The sequence below is a fragment of the Lathamus discolor genome, chromosome 3 (assembly GCF_037157495.1).
Source record: "Lathamus discolor isolate bLatDis1 chromosome 3, bLatDis1.hap1, whole genome shotgun sequence".
NCBI classification, from domain to species: Eukaryota; Metazoa; Chordata; class Aves; order Psittaciformes; family Psittacidae; genus Lathamus; species Lathamus discolor.
Genome location: NC_088886.1, coordinates 61,986,741 through 62,011,879, shown reverse-complemented (window position 1 = coordinate 62,011,879; position 25,139 = coordinate 61,986,741). Strand labels below are relative to the sequence as shown.

The 25,139-nt window shown below is 39.1% G+C and overlaps 1 protein-coding gene across 1 annotated transcript; it reads right to left on the bottom strand.

Moving 5' to 3' along the window:
• Positions 1-1,165: 1,165 nt before the first annotated feature.
• On the bottom strand, positions 1,166-25,049 carry SELENOF (selenoprotein F). The gene is made up of 5 exons (XM_065675574.1): positions 24,702-25,049; positions 22,450-22,617; positions 10,200-10,263; positions 4,546-4,595; positions 1,166-2,161 (listed from the first exon to the last, which is right to left on the bottom strand). The coding sequence occupies exons 1-5, from the start codon at positions 24,768-24,770 to the stop codon at positions 2,030-2,032; spliced, it is 483 nt and encodes a 160-aa protein (XP_065531646.1). The 5' UTR covers positions 24,771-25,049; the 3' UTR covers positions 1,166-2,029.
• Positions 25,050-25,139: the final 90 nt, after the last annotated feature.

Here is a 25,139-nt window from a genome sequence, read left to right as displayed (position 1 = left end):
GGCAAATCAGGAGCCTGGCAGGAAAGAGCTTTTCCACTCTCCTTGAGGAAAGTGAGAACCAGTACTGGGAAAGGTAGGAAGCTGTGGAAACAGTACTGGGACTGCACTCATTAACCCCAGTTGTGCTGGAGGAGAAGTTCTTTGGCTTGTCATCCTCCTTTACTATGGGATGGTTAGTTCCTGGTACAAGAGCAAGTCCATGCTTCAGAGGAAGACAAGCAAGAGCAGGAGTGAAGAACCTGGTGCTGGAAGAGCAAGTTTTGTAGGGAAGTGGGAAGACAGAAAGAAAAGAGAGGTTGAAGGTCAGAAACCACTGACCATCATGTTAATGAGGAGGAGGAAGGAAATGGGGAGAAACACTTGGTAAATATCAAATGAAGCAAACAATCTCCATTGGGTGGTAATGAGGACCAAAGGCTGGAGAGAAGGATGAGGTTAAAATATTCTGCTAAAGCAGCATGATAAATCATCAACACAGAAACTGAAATCCCCTGTGGGCAAACACAGCAATGAAAAGTATGGGATAGAGTCAGTATATTAAAAGACCAGTGGATGGCAGCATATTTTTACAACCAAAATACTGGGTTGTATTTTGTGTCACTTGTTTTGGTTGTAGCTCATGTACTGACCAATATATCGTGTCCTGAGAACAAATCCATGTTTGTCTGATAAGTTAGCACAGGCTGTGAAGATGTGCGTGTCTTCTAATACTGTTCATATTTCTCTTCAGACAGTGGTGACCACTGTGGTAGCTGTCCCACACTGAGTCATGAGGGAGAGGTGCAGCATGTGTTACAGTAGGAGTGAAAGGCACAGAGTAACGAGGAGGACAACATCCTGTGAGCTGTATGCACCTTCTAAGAGTATTTCAGGAGTAACAGCTCCAAAGGCTGTGCCTAAAGAATCACCTTAGTGTATTACTTCTGATAACTGAGTGTGGTTGCATTCCCAACTTTGCTGTTCTGCTGTGAAGCTCATGATTTCTTCTCAAAAGCTGGGAATAAAATCTGTAAATTGTAGAGAACATTTCTGAAGTATAAAATTATACACAAAGAGAAAAACTTCAGGTCACAGTGTAACACCCATCCAGCCCAAAACTGAGATGCATGGAGTAGTTAAAGGGAAGACTCATCTGATAATTCGACTTCACAAAGCAAACCCCACATTCTTGCTTATCATATTTATTCACCCTACACAGATTAAAAAAACAGACAAGTCATAATGGATTTGACTAATTGCTGTATAGAACTGTTTATATTCCATGTTCACCTAAATTTCAACTGAGAAAGAAAAATACACATTTTAAAAGGACAGTTTATAAATTCATTTCATAAACAGACTTCCAATAAACTTGTAGAAGTTAGAAGAAAAGGTATTTAAGACTTACACCTCATGTTTTCTGAAGCAAAACACTTCATGTAAAGCACACCTGACATCGGACTTCCATACACCTCAGAGGTTTTCTATGTAGTCTTCACTAAAGTGTACTTACTAAGTGTTTCACAGTATGAGAACATGAGTTCCTCCATAAGCTACAAACCCTCTGAACTAGATACTCGCTGTAAACAGTGCTTCTAGAGAGAGGACAGTTCAAAGAAGAAGAGGGGATTAGCAGTCAAGTTTCTTTGGAAGATAGTACATGGCATTTGGTTCTGACTTTCTTACAAACAGCAGCAGACAAAAAGCATGGTAATCATTTCAGTTATTTGAGACTCTTCAGTTTTAAAAGCATTTGGAAGAACAGGTCCAATTATAACAAACTGATAATTGCATAATTAACTTTGAAACAAAGCATTTTGCTCCTGATAAATGCATTAAGAGCTGAAATACATGAAGACAAGCTATTATGTTTGTCAACTTGTTAGATGGGTGCTGAAGCCTCCCCTCTTAATTACAAGATGTTTAGCACAGCTCAACAGATATTTTAAAGTGAATATAAAGCTGGAATGTGTTTTCAATGGTAGCACATTTCATCTGAGACGATTACCATGACAAGGCAGGAAAAGGGAAGGGGACTGAAAGCAGTGATTTACAGACGCTCTAATTTTTCACTTAGAAATTCTTCCACGCTATCTGTATTCCACTTGAGGATGCTCAGTTCTTCTGCAATGTTCCCACTGTCATCGAGCAGCTTCAGTACAGGGTCAGAACCACGCACATACTACAAGGGAAGAAATGAGAGTCAGTTACCTTGGGCTGGATTAACACTCCCCCCCCAGACTGATTTAAATTAAGTAAAAATAGCTCAAAGCAAGAATAGCAACAAGTCCAAAGAGTGACATCATGAACACTTAAGAACAGAGCCCTAAATCACATCAAAGTATTCTGGGTAAATGTTGGCAATACACTTTGTGCTACCAAATCAACCTCAGCTTTGGCTTTTTAAAGCTTAGACATCTTCAATAAACCCAAACAAACAAGCTTGGTTGCTCCTGACAAAAAATGCGAGTATGCCAGTGCCCCCTCTTTTGTTCTGATTTTATGCATTTCCTTCCTAGGGTTTAACAACAACGGATTCTACTTTTCTGGAGGAAAACAGATCTGTAAGAATCAAATTAGGAAGTTAAGCTTAGGAGATGAGTCTTTTACCTTGTTTTCTCCTTCTCTCCTCCAGTATTTTTTCACCTACTGTGCAGGTTCAAAGGAGAAGGTAGATGTTCAAAGCTAGAGCTGGTGTGCATGTGTATATGCAAAGGAAAAAACAGTAGAAGGGGAGGCACCAGACAGAGGCTTTAAAGATGGGAAGATGCTGAAATCTGTACACTTCACTAGCAGCAGCTGGCCAGTGTTTGCAGCTATGGCTTTCTTGCCTAGTCCCAAGGAATGAGAGTGGGAGAAAAGGAACCATAAGAGACAAAGAGGCCTCACTTCACAAGCAATTAAAACACATAAGGGCAGTAAAGTGTCTGAGACCCAGAACAGTTATTTGCCTTATGTAAAACAGGCAGAAAACATCTTCAGTTTAGACTTTTCACTTGCATTTCATGTCAGAGAGAGGAAAGTGGAGGAATAAGTCAAATGAAGGGGTGAGAGGATGTCAAGGGGGTGTGTGTGTATGTTTGAGTAACATCTACTTCTTGTCCTTGGCCCACTGCACAAGCTAATGCACATGTGGGGGGGCAATGCCATAAGCCTAGCTTTGAAAGATGGTTTTCTACTTCAGCTGGTTTAAGTTACTGAAGCTGGATTTCTGAATCAAGCACCAGAATTATTTTTCTCATATAATCAGTGGCCTTTATAGCTTTTTAGAAATTTCTGGTCACTTTCACAGCTCCAAGTTACTTCTATCAGTTTCTAATGTAATCCCATTCTTTCCTGCTGCATTGTATCTGTGCCTACTAGGCTTTGCTGGGAACATAATACTTTAATGCTTCTGAAGACTCACCAAGTCACAAACTCTGTGATGCAAATAAAAACTTCACAGTATCAGAAGACTCTAACCATTTAAGTTTATGGAAAGCTTTTCCCCAGGACTATTGTACCTTTCCCTGCTGAGCTAACCTAGAACCTAGTTGATTTTACTTGACCAAGCTGGTAGCATCTCTAATCCATTTTCCAGAAGTCTTGTGCAATACATACAGATCCATTTGCACTCATTTTTTTCTGGCAGTGCTCTACACCAACTGCACTCGAGACTGCTTTGGTGTTCAATACAGCTACAAAGCTTAAAATAAAAGTGAAACAGTCAGACATGCAGAAGGAGAGAAAGAAAGTGGAGGACAGAGACATGAATGCATGAGACAGAGGAAATCTGTCTGAGATGGAATCTGCTGCTCAGAAGACAAATCACTTATTGCAGCCATGCACAGCTATGAAGTGATTCCAGATGGTGCCATTTGGTGAATAGAGATGGGAGCTCAAGAGGTGAGAATAAAGCTGTGTATGTGTGAAGCATGCAGGAAGTTCACACAGGATTTTAAGAGGAAGGTGAAGTTTTACACCAGATCTTGAAACCAAAGGATTGTTTCAGCTTAAGGCAGTGCATCTTATGCAGCTTTGCATATATGCAGGCTATAATAAACACCATTCAGCATATGCATTTCTATAAAGCTGGATGTTTGAAGACTATAAAGAAAAAACAGCATCATAAGAACACAGCAAGGAAATTCTGAGGGGGAGGAGAGAAATCTAAGAATCGCTCATTGTATGGAAATGGCAGCTCCAGCTCCACCAGAAAATGAGGGGAAACAGAATGGGAAGAAAGGAAACTATGTCAGAATAAGCTTTAACAAATCCAAAATATCTAGAGAGTAAGGACAGAATGCAGGTGCTCCTCACATTCTTTTGCCAATGGGTACCATTTTTTTTCCCTTGGATTAAAAAGAAACAAACACCACCACAGATTGGTACCAAGCAGTTACTGAACAATAAACCAGTTAGTATCAGCAGCAGGAACTTGTAAAGATTTATACTGGCAATGCCCATATATGTCCTCTGCTAAGGGATTGCTTGATCAGCAGGTAAGGAACAATCCACAGCAGGACTGTCTCTATCAAGCTTAATTCTTCCTAACAACCCAAATGAAAAAGCTGGGTTACTACTCACCTTGATTTGCAGTCCCCTGAAGAGTTTTGGCTTATCACTCCTGACAAAAGCTATGGTTGGAAGAAAAGAAAGAAAAATGATCAAGCTCTTCTTCACTTGCATAAAGTAGAATTACATTCAAGGCAGTATTCCCTGAATAATTTCTTTTGGAATGATGTTTTAGAAGATACTTTAATGTTAAAATTCTTAAAATCCTCACAAAATAATATTCAACCTATCACACCTAAGGCATGCCCTCGTTTTGCTAGTATCCCAAACAAGTTTTGTATCTGCTAATGCAACTGTGTAAAACAGTTTACCTGCAGGTACCACTGCCAGACTGCAGTTAGACTGACCTATATGCTGCCGTGATATGCAAATGTGATGAAAAGTGTTTGTTAGAGTGACCAAAATCAGGCTGAAGAGAAGCTTTGTGAGGGAGGCTGAATATGACACACATCCCATCAGCACACTCACACAAGCTGCAGCACTGCAGGTGAAAGGAGCACAGAGGGAACTGGGGGTAGAGGTGTCATTCTTGCGAACAAGACAGTCTTATCCTGCGGAGATCTCTGAGGTTACAAGTTGAAAACAGCAAGAAAACAAGAAGCTGCTATCTCCTCTTGCCTCTCCTAAAGACAATCCTCTTTAAGATGGACTCTGTCATGTAGCTACGTGGAGAGTTCAGGTCTGAGATGGGCTGCTGCTGAATAATACTTAACAGCACAACCCAGGCCTTGTTTTAATGTTAACTTAGATGGTATGAATTATTCCAGGACAAAGTGCAAGCATAATCCCCTACTTCCAGATATTTTAGCCTGATGAATGTCTGAATTCCACAAGTATTTATAATTTGTGTAGAAAATTACAGCCTTCATTCCTCCTTTTTTACATTCAGGTTATACTAAAGGCTGCCTTTAGTATCTGTGACATTAGGCAGACTCGGGATGTTCCTGTCGCATCCCCAGGGATGGGGGATACGACATCCTTGTCAGTACAGACTGACTCTTCCAGAGGTGCCACCTGCCTGTTAAAACTGCTTATTCAAGGTTAGACAACAGTGACTCTCACAAACTGCAGTATATCCAGCTGGTGCATGGAGATGAGTGTAACTCAGGACTAATGTTTCATACTGTCTCACAACGTGTAGTGCTTTCCTCAGTAATGGTCAGCCTGTCCCCTGGCACCTTTACACCTATCTTTATTTTATATCACTGTAGAGTTACCTAACACGTTCTCATTATGTATATACTGAGTGGCATTTGTTTTCTCCTCTCTCCCACTGTGGTCCCAGGACAGATCAAAATCATATCTGCTGCTGGCTGCACCAACCACGACACAGTATAAACCAGTCAAAAAATACCAATGGCCCATGAGCTGCCAGATACACCTAACCCCTGAAGAAAACAGGGCCTGTTTCCATTCCTCCTACAGATCTATATATTAATGTCATCCTGTAAGCTGTATTTGGCTAAGTTTCAAATAGCACTAAGTAACCAGTTCTTGCTCACATAATGCAGTTCAATTCAGACTCAGAGACATAATTTTCAGTGTTTCCCATGTCCTTGTGACCTGTTAGCTGTCTCGGCTGTCACCAACAGTGGAAAAGTACACAAAAACTGAAGATATTCCTTATTTTTTTTTAAAGTCCACAGCACGTTGAACTGTTTCATGGGGAATTTTTCCACATTTTCCTTTTCAATTTCAATCTAAAGCTGCACTCAGCCTCTAGGGCTCTATATGAAAAGGAGGTTGTAAGAAGTAGTCAGTACAGTGGCTAACTTGAATTGCAGAACTTAAATGGCAAGAGAGCGTAGTGAAATGGATAAAGTTTCAGAGGCAAATCTGAACTGTGGAATTTAATTGTATTAAAGAATAGCCTTTGGGGGTTACCTCGAGTTACAGCTTGTAAGTGGTGTGAGGATTTGTTACTTGAGTGACAGATGAAGGCTCATGTGGACATGTGTGGCTGTTCTCTGGCTTCAGTGTTGGACTTTAACAAGCTCACATGAAATGGGGACAGAATGAGGTGGAAGGCAGCAGTATTGCATTTTGTCACTTTAAAAGTAGCTATTACACACTTATATCAATGTCACACATCCAAATCTTCGGAAAGCTGAAGCATTACACAACATTTTCCCTGCAGTTTTAGACAGCTGGAATAAAATCCATCTCTGTTAATGGCATATTTATTTCCAATGCTGATCATAGCCACTTCCTGCATTAGTCACCTGAATTTGCAATGCAACAAAGATAAACTCTCACTGTACAAATAACTTCATTTGTATATCCTGACCTTTGGCAGCTGAAGTGAGAAACTAACATGCTGACATGCTTTAAAAGTACAGATTAGCCCATCAAACAGTATGGGCTTTTTTTTCCTTTGCAGAAAATCATGTCCTAAATTGAATGAAACTGATTGGCTTAGGAAGTCAGATGTAGCTACAGTGTGCATTTTGGGACATGTGGCTGGTTGCTTATCATTGGATGGGGTGCACATGCTTCACCTTCGGCACTGCCCCAATGGCTTCCCTTTTGTACCTGTTATTGAGTAGTTTGATGTTTAATGCTAAAATCTGAGCTCTCTCTTCATTTTCCTCTCCCTGTAGCAGCTGTAGGAATTACACACAGCAGAGAAACAAGCATTTCTCTAACTCCTGGGTTACTCATAGCATTTATCTAGCTCATGGGTGAGTGGGGAAGGCATTTTCCACTTTGACTTCTGTAAGACGAAGTCTGAGCTTGGTGCTGTGCCACTGTATTACAGTGAATTAAACACCAGACTAGAAGTCAGAGCTGTTCTACTGCCAGCTCTGCAACTGTCCTTTCACATGATGTTAAGGAAATCACTTCCCCCTGTGCTCTTACATAGCATGTGCAATACCAAAGCATATGCATTCTGTTTGAAGGCCATCCTGAGGTGAGTGTACAGAGTACACTTGATTGCCCTGCAATCAACTGCAACTAAAAGGTCAGAGAAAAGGATGAGGTGTACGTGGGTATTTTAAAGCCTGACCAGCACCAAAACTGTTTTGCAAAGAAAGGTAGTACCAAACAGTGCTTTTGAAGACCCAAGAGCATCCTCTGCCCTTGAACACAGCAGAATAGAGAAATTCACTGATATTCTTATAATGTCCCTTTGATTTGATACATATGACATCTCTGTTTTGGGAAAGTCTGTGAAAACAAGTCTGTTGTAATTAAAGCCTGGAGTCCTTAGTGCAGATGACTAAGGTATGTAAGCATCACTTGGGCCCAAACACAGGGCAAGCCTGCGCACGTGCACACACTGCGCTGTTCTCTCTGAGACACAGTAGGATACACCAGGAAAAAAACTTCCTGACCCTAAGTGGACATGATACGACATCTCTCCATGCAGAGCTGCAGATCTATATGCTAGGCCTAACTTCTTTGTAAACAGAGCTGACTACCTACTGTTACAGATTAAGGGCATGATCCAGCCTACCAGGGATACCTACATTCAGGAATATTCACATTACTTAGATTCCTCTTTTAGAGGCAAAGATCTCCAGCTTGATCTGTAACTGAAAATATACAAAGCTATGCTGAGAAAAAATTAATCTCTTAATACTTGAGAGCCAATATACAATGGCAGTAAAATCTCACATTACTTTTCAAACAACTATGCACATAAGTGTTCTTAAGCTTGTCTGTCTCTACATGCAACGGAAGGATTATAATGGCCTCAAATCAGAAAGGCCTGGAGGAGATTAACAAAACCCTGTCTCTATTTTATCAGTTTCAGATTTTAATGGCAGAAAAGCACAAGTCTGAACTAGTCACATCTTCAGCACAAGGTCCACAATAAATCTTTACTGCACAATTTTTTCTCCTGATAAGCCACAGCATGTCTTTGAATAAGAATCTAATGTGATTAAGCATCTGCCAGTAACAGAAAAGTCCACTTAATCAAACTTCTGATCTTTCTGGTGTTTAAAAATCTGTGCTTTTAGTTTACATTTACTCCATTGCTGTAACACTTACAAGGTCTGTGTATGCCCATGGGGATTCATCCTTTTTACACTGGACATACCCTTCTCCAGTTTATGCTATTTTTTGAGTAAACAGAACCCTTTAGCTTCTTCTAACCTCTTGATGCTGTGAACAGATACACAGCTTCATATTATAGGTCAGTCTCATTTAAAATGCTGATTATGCACTGAAAAGCAACACGGTACTTGTCTGATGAAGGTGACTGTCCCTCAGCATTACACTAAAATTGCCCATTATGTGATCAGGGCAAAGAATTGTTAGTGTTTCAAGAGCAACAGCAGAAAGGAGTAAGTCAGGAATAAGGAGGAATGTTTCAAAACTGGTATAAAGGATGATCTATATTGAGAGAGCTATACTGAGAGTCTTTTTGTGATGCATTGAAATGTTTCACACATGGAATTAGCAACAGGAAGCACGTGAGTTATTACGAGCTTTCAAAAGACATCTGATCACATAGTAGCACGGTTCTTTGTGCAACTCAATGCAGCATAAACAACTGATTTTTAGAACTCACAAATAAGAAAGACTACATGTATATAAAGTAACTGCAGTGATCTAATAGCAATACAGAAAAGGAAGAGTAAAGTACATCTAATATTATCTATACATAGCTGTTCTGAGTTACTTTCAATGAGCAGAAAGCAAACAGAGTATTACTTTGCATAACTCAAGGAAATAAAAGAGTAATTTGTTTCATTTGGCCCTGAATTATTAGACACAAACAGCTGGAAAGTAAAAAAAAATACTAGAAAAATAAATTTGTGCAGAATGTCACAATTTGTGCATAAAAAGCCACAAAGGATTGACCATATGACAAACTAGACCATTTTGCACCCAAAATGAACTCAAATAAAACAATAGTGTTATTGAGGCGTTACTGATTATCATGTGGACTCCTGTGCTAGCAAAGTTAATCTCCTCACACCCTTGAACTGGGAAAGAGAAAATAGCTTTGCCCTGGCCTTGCAGTCAATTAACTGTGTGTGGGTAGAGGTGGCAGGAGACGGCCTAGTGGCAGGGGTGTTGGAACTAGATGATCTTGACCTTCTTTCCAACCCAAACCATTCTATGATCTGTGAACTTCCCTGAGTTGTAATCTGCCTTAAAGTCCTTCTTTTACTTGTCAGTCGGCCTTCAAGCAGGGAGGTATTAATACTGGCTGTAGTAGGATGGAGATAATGCTGTTTGTGCAATTTTATGTCTAAAGCTAGGTTAGTCTTTCTTCTCTATGGCCAAAGTACAGCATTAGAATCTTCATTAAAGAAGCCGAAGTACAGCTATCATCTAAGCTCTTCCTCCATTCATAAGAAAATTGCATTTTAAACTTCTCACAGATGTTTTTTTCCCCTGCAGCTTCCTCCCACCACACACTGATGGTTCTGATTTTCCTTTCACTACTGTCTTCCATTCACTTTAATTGACTGTCATTATCCACTGACAAAACAATTATACTGCAGGAGCTGTGAAAAGAAAGTAATTCCATAGTGCACAATATGATTTCATCTATCAATTACTTGAGACCAGTTCCATGAGTCTCAGGTCAATGCAACTTTCCTGATATATGAAATTTATGACTACTTGTAGTAGTACTTAAAAGCACATTTTGTCATTCAGCTGTGACAGTATTTCACATTTGAAAGAACATTAGTGGCTTTACTTACCCTGGACTTGGGGGAACCTTCCCAGTTTTCATCCACATACCTCTAGGACAGCTCCTGCATAAAGCTGTAATAAAAAACAAGAAGCTGTTAAGGACAGAAAAAAAATAATCTAAATTACTTGTGATATGTTTTATCTGTTGAATTGTTTCTCTTTGAGGAGACAATACACTATTGTGTTGATGGTAGTAAGTAGGATCCTAAATTGAATTGTCTCTGACTTATGCAACAAGCGACTGTTCATTCAAGATACGTGATAATTTTCTTTTGTTGTGTTAAATACGTAAAACCAGGAAAAAGAAGTTAATTTGAGATATGCAGTTGCTGGAAACAAACCTTCATTAAAAAAATAATGCAATCAGAGATGTTACAATGGGAATTATGGGCTAGTAATAGGAAAACTTTATTTTTTCCTCCCCAAAGATGCTAAGAAAATCTCATTAAGTGAAACTTCAGTTTCTGTTTTAAACCTACCTTGGACAGTGAAATACTGTCTATAATAAAGATAAGGCAGTGACTTTAGGCTTCTCATTTGGGCTATTAGTAGTTTATTGTGGTTAGCTGTGATTGCAGAAAGAGATCACATTACTAGGCCTTAGCTGGGCTAACCTTGATGCTTGTACATACACGTCAGTTACTTCTGTCAGCTGTGCAAGATACTGTGAAGTTAGGCATCGTAATATTACACCTAGTTGTCAATACTGCGTACCAAGTCACATCCTTCTGACCCTGAAAATGCACCGTTTGTAGTATAGCTGACAGAAGAAGCTTCAGGTAAAAATTTGTAATTCAATTCATTACCTTCTATACGCACTGAAGACCTCTGCTTTCATTCTCAGTGTTTGCATAACAAATACAAGCTGGGACATAGAAAAAATACAACCTGACTGCAATGAAGTAAATTCACGTTTCACTTAAAATATGAACCGTGAATACATGTAATGAAAAAGAAGCTTTCGCTGTGAAATTTAATGCATACTAACCCTCATGAAACAGGAGAGGTGAGTCATGAAAGCAAACCACAGACAATACCACAGCAATCTCAAAGACAAATTAACTCTATGTGGGCATTATGGGCAGCCAGGAATACCCCTTCACTTCAAAATACAAATCTTCTGAATACCAGTACAACTCATTATTTGCCTAAATACTATGAATCAGAACATAAAAACCCGCCAATAATTCGCAGTTATTTGAAAAATAACTTATTTCCTGACATGAATTCATCAGAAATCATTGCTTCCACAGGAAACAGGACAAAAAACATTGCACTGCATTGCATTGCCTGTCCAGGACAGCATCTCGCAATTTGCTTCATTGCATTTACATTTTCAACTAAATAGTAGATTTAAGTTAAAAACCAGGATTGGACTGTTCAACCCCAGGACTGCTATGATGAAACAATACGCAAAAGATCAAGAATACAGCATTTCTTTTAAAGCTTTTTTACACCACCCAAAGAAAGATTTTAATTAAAAAAGGCACTAATAAGCAGCTCAGATACTTGCTTGCCATAATTAAAGTGCCTCTGGAAGTAAAACATGAGAAAAAATGACAGAGATAGGGAAAACGTGGAATAGGGAGATTACAAATTTCAATTACCTTGTCTCTATTCATTATTCTTTAACAAACATTCATCAACGATTATATCAGCAATCCGGGATAGATTTAGATAATAGCTCACACACACTCACACATTGAGCATTTATACTGGTTCTCTGCTACTGACAGTTACCTGCATTTTTCCATCCAGTTAGTATAAATAATTAAACAACTAAAGAACTAAGTACACCCCAATCTAGGAGGGGGTAAACCGAGCATTTGTTTCAATTCTCATTACTGCAAATAATTCTTTATAGTTTATCTCTTCCTTTCAAACAAGGATTTCTATGGAACAAGATCACTCTGGTAATCTAAAACATGCTAAGACATCTTGTAATTGCAAACTACATCCAGTTTGTAACTCCCAGCCAATATCTGATAGAAGTGAAGTTTATCAAAGAAAACAGCTCATTTCTTGATGTCTATATTTTGAGCTTATGACTCTGCCGTAATTGAAGTCCAACTGTGCTGGTACAAAGAAGGTCAGATTCATGCTGGCACAAACAGCTGCTCTCTAGATGGCCAGACAAGAAAAAAAAACAACCCCCAAACTCCCCGGAAAAATCAATTGGCTTCATTTATAACTCTAAACAAAGGTGTCTTTTGCAAGAAACACAGGTTTATTTGCATCAGTTAGGCCACAACAAAAGCAGACTTGTTAATATCTCGTGCTACTACCATCTCATCGTGTCCAGAGCAGATGTCCTCTGAAGTTCCTTGTGAAGGCATTTACTGTGTTTCAAGTGTTCCTAAGGATGACACATATCACTCAGTGTGGAGGCACACAGACATGTCTGGTCAGTTCATTACAGAATGCTTAACTCTGAAGTTCATTTTAAGATAATGCTTCACTTGTTGTAGTGCTGATGGAAGCAAGCTTAGTAATACAAGCAATGAAATAAAGACTCTAAACTATTACTAGTCCACTAGTCCACTCTAACGTGCCAAACAAGTGCTGTTATGATGGGCAGGCTGATTCATGTCTACATCTATAAAAATAACTTAGCTTTGTTTATAACATTCTAATGGCATGTTTTCTAAGGCTGTGGTGACAAAATCCCTCATCTTTTACAAAGCATCAACTCAAGTTAAAAAGTTCAATCCAAAGTTTACTGTGAGCACCTGAACATCTTGTAGGAGTTCACACTGATGGAATGAAGATGGCTGTTCACAACTGAGAGGAGGAAAACCATACTATCAGTCATGGCTCCTTTAGTGATGAAGTGGTAATGGTAACAGAATAAACCACCATTTACCTAAGAGTAGTGTTAGATAAAGATGTGTATTGTAAAAATAACTGTTCCAGCAATTGAAAACAATGAACCTGAACTTAGGTGAAAGAAAGTATTTAACCTGTTATTAGGACAGGAATGGAAGTAATTTATGCAAGACAAAGTTTATTTCTAAATAGACACAGTATTGTTATCACAGTTACTCATGGTGAAAACTCCAGAAGGAAGATTATGTTCCTGCTATGTAACTGTTAGTATTTACAACCAAACAGGAATTCAGATCAAACTGAACTGAAAAAAAAAAAATGGTCCCAAGCAGAGATTGTTCCTTGATCATAATAAAATTATGTTAGGTCAACGTGACCAAAAAGGTTTTGTAGAATACAATGAATTATACCTCATTTTACGTCTACAGCACCTATACTTTGCATACCAGTTTCTTTTAAATACTAAGCCAGACCCTACACAGGTTAAAAAGTGTCATTCAAACTGGATTTGTACCCCTGTCTGTGATTAGCTGAGTGAAATTCTAGCACCATCATGTCTTCAAACATGCCATGGAAGAGGCTGTTAAGGTAAAACCATGCAATGGTAAATAGCTATCTTGTGGTATCTGGATTTTCTCCGATACTGCATATTTTCCTCTCCTAATACCAAACCGTTTAAAAACTAAAGTTAGGCTCTGAGAACATGCAGTACAAAGCAATTTATGACTGTTGATAAAACTGGAATTGACTCTTGCCTCAGGTACAGGACAATCCTCCACTAAATATTTACCAACAACTAATCTCTTCCCAATGCAAACGATAATTGGTTTTACGAAATTCATCACAATTTTGATTTCATACTCCTATATAAACAGATGTCCCAAAGAGGCCTCCTCATCCCCTATCAACTCATGCTGTTATTTTACTTCAAAGGGAAGTCAGGAAAAATACAGATGATACTCTTCTTCTCAGCCAGAGTACCTTGGTATGTGCAAACTGGTATTGTTTTCAAATAGGGTGTCTGATCCCTTGCTTGAAAGCCATGCAATCTCATTTTTAATGTGTTCCACCCAACCATGAAGCAAAGCAAGTTAATAACTGGTATTTGTTCTTCTGAGAAATGAAGTCACAAGGTAAAGAGATTTTGGTGCAAATCTCTTCTGCTGTTTCCTAAACTCCTATGACTATCAGTTTGTTTGTTACTTTCAATAGAAAGCTGGATTAGTTACAATAAAGGAATACACAGATAAATGCAAGGAGAGAGAGAGAGAGTGCAGGGTGTTTGTATGGACAATTACAAGTCTTCAGAATGACTCTGGTCTTCCCCTTCCCTGGAAATAGAAAATGAGCAAGAATCTGTGGGTTAACACAGAGCAGTCAGAAAGCCTCACTGCCGGGAACATTATGAATTACCGCTCTGTCATGTGGAAAGCCAGTAAATCATTGCTACACACACACATACCATTCACAACTGATGTCATCAGTAAGTTTAGGAACAAAGAACCTACTCCCTTTCACAGCTCATTATCCTGTGAAGGGAGATGCCTAATTCTAAATAAGAGTTTGGAAACAGTCAAACAGTCAAAAAACAGTTATGTGAAATACTGCTATTCCTGTGGTTAGTGCTATGTATTACAGGCAAATTCCTGTGAACAAAGCTGAAGCAGAATCAGAGCTCTCATTTGTTTGCAGGGAAGAAAATTCCAACTGAATATAATGGGGGGGGGGGGGGGGGGGAGGAGGGAACACAATAAGGATGTTTAAAAACTGAAATAATTTACTAAGAAAGGTTGTGGAATCTGTATCCTTGGAGATCCTCGGATCTTTGAGCTCTGCTTTGAGGAGGAGATTCAACTTCTTTATTCTGTATGTCATAGTAGTACACAACTAGGTTATGTACAGTCTTCAGTATACAGAAAATGTGTCATCCATCCAAGTGTTTTATTTTTTATCTCAAACATTATCTCCTCCTTGCAGTATTATATAAACATCTTTGCTCTTTAAATCCAACAACTTCCCCTCCTGGCAAACTGTTTTTTGTTAACTTTGCTCTCTGAAATCATTTGATGTAGGCTCATGTGAGCAAGAGACCTGGCACAAGGGCAAGAGAGAAAATGCAGAAGCTGAGCAACCAACTTCAAATCTTTGCAGTTGCAGCAGAGATTAGGTGCTGTCAATGCCCAGTTTGACTGGAAGTGGAGGACAGAACAGAATAGAGAAGGGTGGCAGAAAAAGGGCTCCTATGTAAAGGCTCTCACTTGGGACTTAGTGAACAGAATTATGTAAGCTAAAAAGTACAGGCAATGTAAGTTCCCATTTTGGAATATATTGTCCAAATTAACTGCTATCTAACCATCTACTTACCTCTACATGTAGAAACTGTGGGTATCTCTCTTATTCTCAAGAGTATGTGCTTTTATTAAAGAAGAAAACAGAAGAGTTGCAAAGAAAACGGTAACAACAGAAGTCATCAACTATTTGTTTGACCTTGGATATTTAAGTAATGTGGAGATTTTATACTTTTGGAAGTTGTTTCAACAAGCGTAGAGTCAAATGCCAGTGTTTTAACCAGATGAAGGAGGTCAGACTTAAACAGCTAAACCTATTCCACTCCCCAGCACAGATGCACATCAACACCTTTAACTCACATTTAGCAAATTCATATTTATAATTTCCCTAGCCTTTTCTTTTTCACAGATAAGGCTAGAAAGAGGTCTTCCATAAGAAAGGCTTGCCCTACTATAGGGCAGATAATGTATTTTATCTTAAGTTTATCTGACAGAGATGAACCATTGATGAATCTGATCCAAACAAAAGATGGTAAATCTCTGTCTTAAGAGGTGACTAGCAAGCTGCACCTTCCTTATCTAAGACTACTGTTTGTCAACATTCAATTTAACTGCTGATAACAGCATGTAAGAAGGAAGGGAAAGAGCGTACCTGATAAAGTTCTTGAGAAGGAAATGCACTTTAGCACATTTTTATATTAATATTTATATATTTATACTTAATAGTCCCCATAACATTATTCTACTGTGAACTTTATCAGACACTTTTTAGTTAAAAGCAAATTTGAAGTGTGATCATTTGACATATTAGCTGTAGAGAGTTCTGATTCTTAAAATATGCTGGCGCTGAATTACGCTATTTTTAAAAGTCACACTTGGTAAAAACAACGAACATGAACCACTTTATGTGGCACGTTAGAAATCGGGAGTACAGCTGGGCAAAAGCACGATTTGATTTTTACAGAGCAGACAAAGGATTTTATAGAACACATCAAAAGGCAGAAAAAGATGGTTTTGGTTTGGGGTCTTTTTGAGAAATAGCTACAATAATTCTAATTAATTCATTCAAGTCTTGGTATGACTTACACTGACATTACACCACTGAGATATCAATGAATTCTAAGCAGTCATCTATTTTTATCCATCGAATTAAAAACCAAGATATGAGACTGCTTCATTGGCTCTATTCATATGAGAAGCCTCTGGCAGAACAAGCAAGCAGCCAACAGGAATTTCTGAGTGTAGCACTTTGATTAGTAAAATGGAAAGATAAAAAAAACACCCCACAACTGAAAAATGAAACTAAATTGGGTCACACAAGAGCAGCCTAAAGCATAAAAAGCATGTCAAGTTATTCTGGTTGCAGGAACTGTTGTGAGTTTTGTAAACTATTTAGAGTTTTAAAAAGCCTGAACAAGAATGTCACCTTATTCGTCCTTGCAGTTCCTAAGAGGACACTGAAAAGTTCTGTAGGGTTTTAGGAGAGCTTGCCATATTTTATTATTAAAAGTAGCACACAGGCATAACTGCAGTGACCCGTTTATTAGTAATACTACACTAAATATTCAGTTCATTTCCAGGAGGGGTCTAACACTAATTCCACACAAATTACTGCTTTTAAGTTACAGTAAAACTACATCATAGAGAATATAAGTATTATCCATTAGGATTAAAACTCATTCTGAGGAACAGTTTCTGCATACATGCTCATCTTCTACCCTGTAATGTTTTAAGGCCTGAGTGACTGTTTTGCTGTGAGTAACAAATAAGGTACTCTACAGAAAACTGAATTTGTATAGGTATATTTTTTACCTGTCAGTGAACTTGAGTCATCTTCAGAATAGGCCAAGCTGAACATTAGCAGCTACTTTTATATGGGCTAGGTAGGTATAATTCTCTTTTCTTTGGTGTATCGTCCCTCACCTCTGTATTTTTCACCCACAAAACCCTCTGGTAAGTTGTGTGATACTATGCAGAAACAGGTATCTGCTGTGGAAGAAAGGGTCAGAGCCCAGGCTTCATTTTCAACAGACTAGAAGGTCTATGGTTTTGCAGTGTAGAAACAGGCTGCATCATTCATGTCCTGAAGTGGCTTCCCACAATTTCAAATATTGACGACTTGCAAGGAAAAGGATCTTAGGTTGATGCAGTGAAAACAGGGTCTGATCTTCCTGCAGATAAGGCAAAGTACCTGCTTAAGTATAGCACCAGTTCCAGTATAACAACTAGCGAATAAGTCTGCAACCTATGCCCAGCTGCCACATGTCTATTAATGAAGACATGCTTACCTAACAGTGGAAATCCATAGTAAAATTGTAGGACAAGCTCTTCTGCTGTGCTTTGACTTTTCCCCCCAAAGTGTTTTAGGATGCATTCTTAGGATTTTCTCGCCAGTTTGTTCTCCGTTTTCAGCATTTTTCAAAATGTTGAGAAAGCATAATATTTAAAGGTCACTAAATACCACTGTTTTCTATATCTCATCCGTTCTGTTTGTCTACAGCTAGTGGAGCTATGTCCATAGACCTGCATTAACTTTCAAACAGCAGCCAAATACTGACAATCATTGTAGGTTTTGGTAAGATGTAGAATTGGGATCTGAATGCAAAGCAGTGATAGCCAAAGTTGAAGCTGCCCACATTTATTTCAAGTGAGTATTTCACAATACTTTCATATTGAAATGAAAGGAAGCTTTTATATTTACTGCTGCAGGAAGAACATTAAGTTGGAAGCCTCTCCTCTTGCAGCACAAGAATCCATTTCAGGTTTCTGAAATATTCCAGTTATTTATATTCTCACATCTAGTACAAGTTTGCTGAAAGATAATCCTAAAGTTCTCATTATCTGAGCAGTGCAGAGCCCAGGTATTCCAATACATTATTAAACAATGCTTTGACAGCTTCCCAGATTTTGACAACCTTGAGTGTGTGCACAAGAAAGTTGCTAAAAATTTCAGGACCTTAAATGTTCTTGCTTTAATTTGTATTGTGCAGCAGTTACTGCCCATCCCTATGGAACTTTAAAAGTATGTATAGAGACTTCTGTATCATCACGTTAGTTTATGACTCTAACAAAACCATTTAGAAATAGTGTACGATAGACACATATGATGTTACCCATGACAATGTGTCATCTAAATCATCCATTTTTATGGCTCAAATTTCCTGGCCATCTTTTGCTTACACCTAATGTCCCATTATCTAGTTCACCAAAGACCCCAACATTAGAACATGACAAATACTTGACAACAGAAACATAAAATGCTGAAGTTTAACACATCTTAGTGAGCAAAATGTATTTTGAAGCTCCGTTTACAAATATTGATGACCTTTAAGGGTCGTAGCAATCCTGCACACTGCAACTGTGCCATTTAATGTTTTGCAAATTTCACTACAGAGTTAATTCTTAAAATCAATTTGCATTTTGATACACATATATTGTTGCGATAAATCTAAGATTACAATATACAATTAATGGAATATGCTTATAGCAGTGTCTGAAATGATCATGCAGCATAAGTAAAGCTGCAGATGGAGTGCAGCTATTTTCAGCTACTGCAAAATATGGACAATCTCTCCTGCTACTACAATTTCATGCACAGTTAGCTTCACCTCCATTTCATCCTTCTACATTTTACACACCAGCAGTACTCTGCATCTGACAGACTTAGGCTTAAAACTTGCAGCTGTCTGAAGCAATACTGTTTAAGCCAGCTTCCGAATTAGTCTGAAAGTGAATACAAAATCTCTAGAAGAGGAGCAAATAACCAAAATTATTCTTCCATTTTGCCCACACTACAATTCTGAAGCAATTGAAATGTTCACTGGCCTGGCGTCAGCAGAAGTTTAGAGCAAGACAAATCTTGGTAACAAGAGCACCTCACAGCTATTTTCCACAATATCAATTCACAGAACACTGGACCAATAACAAGATGAGGATTAATAGACATCTGTCAAGGGTGTGAAACAGTTGAAATCTGTAAACATCTCATTTGAGGTTGCACTGATGCTATGGCATAAAGCATTTTTAGGACTGGGCGTATTTCACAGTTCATCTGTGAAAAGTAGAAATGATACTTTAAATTCTCATTTCAAACTCAGTTTATAGCATGACTTGCTATAAGCTATAACTCTTGCTTTTTCTATTTCTAACACTTTCCACATACAATGAGAATTAATTTACAATCCTGAAGACTGTCCTGGAATTCTAATAGTTAGCAAGTCTTCCTGTAGCACAGACTACCAACATGCTGTGTCACATGATGGGAACAAATACCTACACGCATGAGGAACAAGCTAGGTCCACTGGAATCGTGGCTCAGAAAGACAGAAAAAAGATCCCTGTACTCTGAGGATGTTCCAGCACGTAGTCACAGCATTAGCAAAACCCACAGCACCACTGCTCTGGATCTCAGCAACATCTAAGGTTTATGAACTAAATACAGGTTTTAAAAGGAAGACTAAAAAAATTCCTCAAGAAGGTAGGAAAAAACCCAACCCCTAACAACCAACTTTTAAGACGTTTAACATCGATTCATTCTCAACTATCACATTTTCATTAGCAATAAGATTTCTATGGTAACCTGAAAAAAACCCCAACCCTAGGGAAAGGGAAAAATATAGCAAAAGACAGCATTCAGTTTTTCTATTCTGCATGCATAGCATGAGAATACTACTTTAGCAAGAAGCTACTATAAATTATGTTGGTAATTTTTACGCAAGAGTAAAATCTTAAGCTCAACTGCAGACAACCTACAACCAGCATGATGTTAAAACACGAGTCAATCCCAAATGTGAGGATTCTGAATACAGTCTGGTAAGATAGTATTTGTGGTCATTTCTCTGAACACCAGTTTTCTACTGGGTAGTCTTCAAGGGAAGTTACTCAGTACAAGTTCAAATAACCAAAACCTGGGTTCAGGACACAACCCCAATCAGCAAATCCCTTCTGAAGCAGCGTTCAAAAGAAAACTAGAAATGATGCTATAATTTAGCACTCAACTATACAACCATCATGTTAGAACAGTCCACTATTTCTACTCACACACACAGTATGGAAAGCTTGCATTCAAGCCAAGATGTGAAAATGCATGAAAACAGTACCACAATCAGTCCTAGAACTAAAGCTGATACTTAACGTTGCTGGCTTCTAATCTCAAGTGTAATTTGTATTAAATGTCCTCAAAAATGTCACAGAAATAAGAGCAGATAAAGTAGTGATCAAGATCTACATGGAACTGTGCTATAGCAGCAGATTGCTCATATTTACTGAAAAGCGCAAGCAGAAAATGTAACTGGGTAGGCCAACACAAAGAGACTAAAAATCGCCAAACTTATACAATCTCTAGGTTCTTATGAATATACAACAAATTCTGGTTCATTGTGAAAGGATTTATCAAACAACCTTGAGACCCCATCCTGCCCTATACTATTTGTTCTACTGCATTCAGCATGACTAAAACAGAAAAGTTCTCAGACTAAAAATATGCCACAAAATGGCATTTGATTAGTCTTAAACAAAAAGTGTGATCACCCACACAATGAAACCTTGTTCTGATTGAGGATCATCAGTGTCAGTATCTTTTGATTTAGATTCTGTTGTTTGATCCAACTTTCATGAATATAATGTTTACAGTACAAACTAAGTTATACCCTTGAGTGAATTACTGATAAATTGAAAAAGATTTTCCCTTCAGGTTACATGACAGAAATGCAACACAACTCCTCTAGTTTATTTTCCCAACAAATGACAACAGAAATTATCCTGCTCCACAAAGTCTTGTGCTACATCTTATGCACACTGAGGTAAAACTGTAAGAATATCACCTGAACAAATAAAAGCATCCACTCCTCACATGAGGACAAGAAGCCTTGCTGCTGCCACCAGAACTGTCACCAGTTGTGGTGCACAGCCACAGCACAGCTGGAGACCCTTCCCTGGTTTTTAATTCCCTTTATTACATTTCATTAGATTTTATTCTGAAACTTTTCAGCTTTTGCATGTATGTATACGTATACATATGTACATACATACATACATATATACTGGAGCATTTTCCAGAGACCAACTTTCCTTTCCAAGATTCATGTATCTAGCGAAGGAAAAGTCAAACACCAAATCCCATAAAGACTGTGCTGAAATATTACTGCAAGCATTCTTTTGTGAATATATGAAACAGCACAGTTTACAGTCTTCCTCTTACCTTAATAGTCTCTTAATATTAATGCACTGATTACTAATTCCCTGCAAGTCTCAAACACTTGCTTCTTGATATTTAATATATTTCATCTAACACTAATCAGTGATTATGTTCAAAATTATGGGCAGACTTCATTAAATATTATGTTGAATTAATTGATGGGAGAAACCTGTTAGATTTCCTCATTCATTTCATGTTGTCAATTATTTAACTACCTCTTAGCCATTACGCATTTCAGCACCTCTTCTTCCTGAAATCTCTCCTGATAATTGACTGGTCTTCAAAGTATTCTGGAATAATCTTAAATTACAACATATTTGAAAGCATGTATTCTTTTCAAGAGTTCTGTAAAACTTCTTTCTTGATCTACCTTAAGCCAGATAGATATTTATTTACTACAGATAAAGGAAAGGTTTTGCATTAGCCTGACTGACTGAAACACAGCACGGGCTCGGAGCAAGATCATTCCCAGTATTTCTAGCTGTTAGAGCCTAGCTGTTCTCACCACTGCAGAATGGAGTTGAGCACTCCTGCTTCTGTCATGCTTGTGTCACTTCAGAAGCTGACATACGGCTTTGTTCCTTGGGACTGAACTGAATTACCCTGGCCATTACACTAGGGTCAATGATCAAGCAATAGCCGTGATCAAGAACACCAGTCTATGGTCTTTTTTTTTTTTTTTCCCTCTTCAAATCCCATATATCTTTCAATCTAAAGAAGCTGGACATAGCTCCCATGAGCCGCTTCATATTAGAGAGGGGCTGTTACAGAACCAAAGACTTCCCTATTCATACAGTGATGTTATGTTAGAGCAGTATGGCAAGTCTGCAAATCTAGACTCCTCCTGAGATTATAATCCAGATTGTCATATATTTTTAAAATGAAAAGCTTCATAGACGTAACAAAATGTGTTAAATTATCCCACAAAGGATTTGTTCCAAAACCTACCTTTCTAGTTTCCAACTGAGCTTCTTCTTGGCAGCACTGCCTGCAGAATGGATCCAACTGATTCAGATTGAACTGTCCAAGAAGGTTGCAAGAACTGCAGAGCAAGTTACTGGAGAAGCCCAGCTCTCTGCAAGCTTCTGATGACAACTGTGCTCCATAGGCGCTTATCTGAAAATCAATACAATGTTATACTTTAGTATTAAATTAGTTGTTTAGAAAAGGAAGGTTTAAAATGCTTCAATAATTAGGAAGAACAAAGTTCTTCTGTGACTCTTCTACAACAACACCTAATGGCCTACTCGTAAGTACAAAACAACTTACTTTGAAGAATGGCCTTTGACTAATAGTGAATTCTAGAAACTCATTATACATGTATTTCAAGGTATCAAACCTGCCAGAATTCATTTACATACACTTCTGACAACTCTATTGTTTTCCTACTGCTAGCTCCAAATTAAGGAAAACCCAAAGATAATGAAATAGCTGAAATGCACATGGCTACAACTCTCTAAAGTCTGCTCATTCAAAGCAATTAGAGCAAATTTCATATCACCAAAAACACACTTGGAAAATAAGTAGAAAAAGCACAACTAGGGAGTCATGAAATGTAACAAACTGCTCAACAAGGAATCCAAGCAGGATTTTAATTTCATGTTTGCATTAATGTTACAGGAAAATTGTGTACTAAAAATGGAAGTGTAGATAAAACCCTGCAATTCTGATTTACCAGTAATACATTAAAATAGGTAACTCAATTACATATAAAACACTGGTTAATTTTCTGAGCAGCAAAAACAATTTTACCAACTATCCCAGCACTTAAGTGATATTTGGGTTTTGTTTTCCCATTCCCCTACAAAAGGATTTGGCTTAAACCCTTTCCTTCCATCTGTACGCTTGGGTGGAGTTGGGAGATGTGAGAGAAGAAATTAAGAAAGGGGGGAAAGGAGACAGTTTCCCCTGAGATGGTTCTCAGTCTGTTTGAAAGACCTTGGACAAAACCCACATCTAAACTGGTAACAAAACAATCAGCAGGCAAATCTGTGCTCAGAAAAGAGTAAGACAATACAAGCAAACAGGACCAGACCAATGGAAGAGCTGTGCTGGACCAAACAGAAAAAACACAGAAGAAAAACTAAGTTCGTCCTTCAGCAAATCAGACTTCTCTTCACATTCACCCATCATTTAATATTTACAGCATACTCGAGTTAAGTTAGAGACAAGCCCCATTTCCTCCCCTGAAGTGGCCAACACACTGCCAAAGGAAAAACATCTGATGTGACAGATAGGAAACGTAATGGGTTAGGAATGGGCATAAAATATATCAGATGCCTCAATTAAAGCATGAGCAGAGATGTATAATATACAGAAAATGCTATTTTTCCTCTTCCTACAGGACATTGCTAAAGTAATTTCTATAATTCTTTAAGTATAGAATTCTTTGTTTCTATAAACAAAAAATGGGACCCTATCTTACTGGAATAATCTGTTATTTAGCCTTTCTGAGGGATACTGGCCATAAGGAATTTAACACCACCACAGTAGTATAGAAAAATCTAATGAGGATGCCAAACACTGCCAAAGCTGCACCTTAATTCTTGTTCACTGGTGTCTCATATAACCTCATGCCTCTGGAGCTGAGGTGGGTCAGAACTTTAAGGGCATCGGGTGCCCTAAAATAGGGCTATCTGTCAGGGAAACATCAAGGGACAGCCTGCACAGGACAACCTTCAGGTAGAAACCAAACCCCACCTTTCACTTTCCAAACCTATTCTTATCTTTATTGCTAAAGAGAACCCAGTTCATGGAATTTATGCCAACACACAAATCCCATCAAAAACGGGTGAGGAAGCCTGTAGATTTATGCTGCGAGTCGCTGCAGCACCTACACCTCTCGCCGTTTCCCAAGCTAACAGAGCAAACCGGGACCGAGGCGAGGGTTCAGGCTTCAAAATGCGGCTTTCGCCGTCTGGAGGAGTACTAAGGAGGGAGAGCAGAAGGGAAGAAGCAGCAGCAGAGCACAACCGCTGCCAAACAGAACACAAGGAGCGGCCACGGAGGCAGGAGGCAGACGAAGCACAAGACGATGCCTCAGGGATGGGCTGGGCTGGGCAGGGCAAGGCCCGCTGCCTCCGCCTTCCGCTACGGGACACGTCTCACGCCCGCGCCACCCCCCGTTACACCCTGTCTCTGTCTGGAAGCCACGGGCGCACTCAGGCCCCAAGCACGAATAGAGCGGAACGGCCTCTCACCGCCTGCAGCCCCACCAGCAGCCAGAACCAGCACCGCCCCAGGGCCGTTTTCTCCGCGGCCGCCGCCATCTTGATGCCAGATAGCTCCTGCCAGCGTCGCCGGGAGGCCGCAGAAGGACCTCACCCATTGGGGATGCCCGTCACGCTGCCTGATGCGGGAGACCGCATCCTGAGCCTAGCACCACATGCAGAAGTAGCTAAACCAGAAAACCAGTGGAAAGCCTAGAGCAGAACTGATCTAGTCTGGTCAGAGCAGCGCTTCACAGCGAGCCTAGAGGCGATGCCGTGCCCCAGCCTTAGTCAGACATTGCAGAAGCACCCCTAAAACAGGCCTTTCCCCATTCCGGGGAGAGGCTGCCAACCGGCACATAAGCCCCTAACCCCGGAGACTGACAGGCGGCGTGACCAATAGTATTGTGCCTTTGCGAGTGCCGCGGC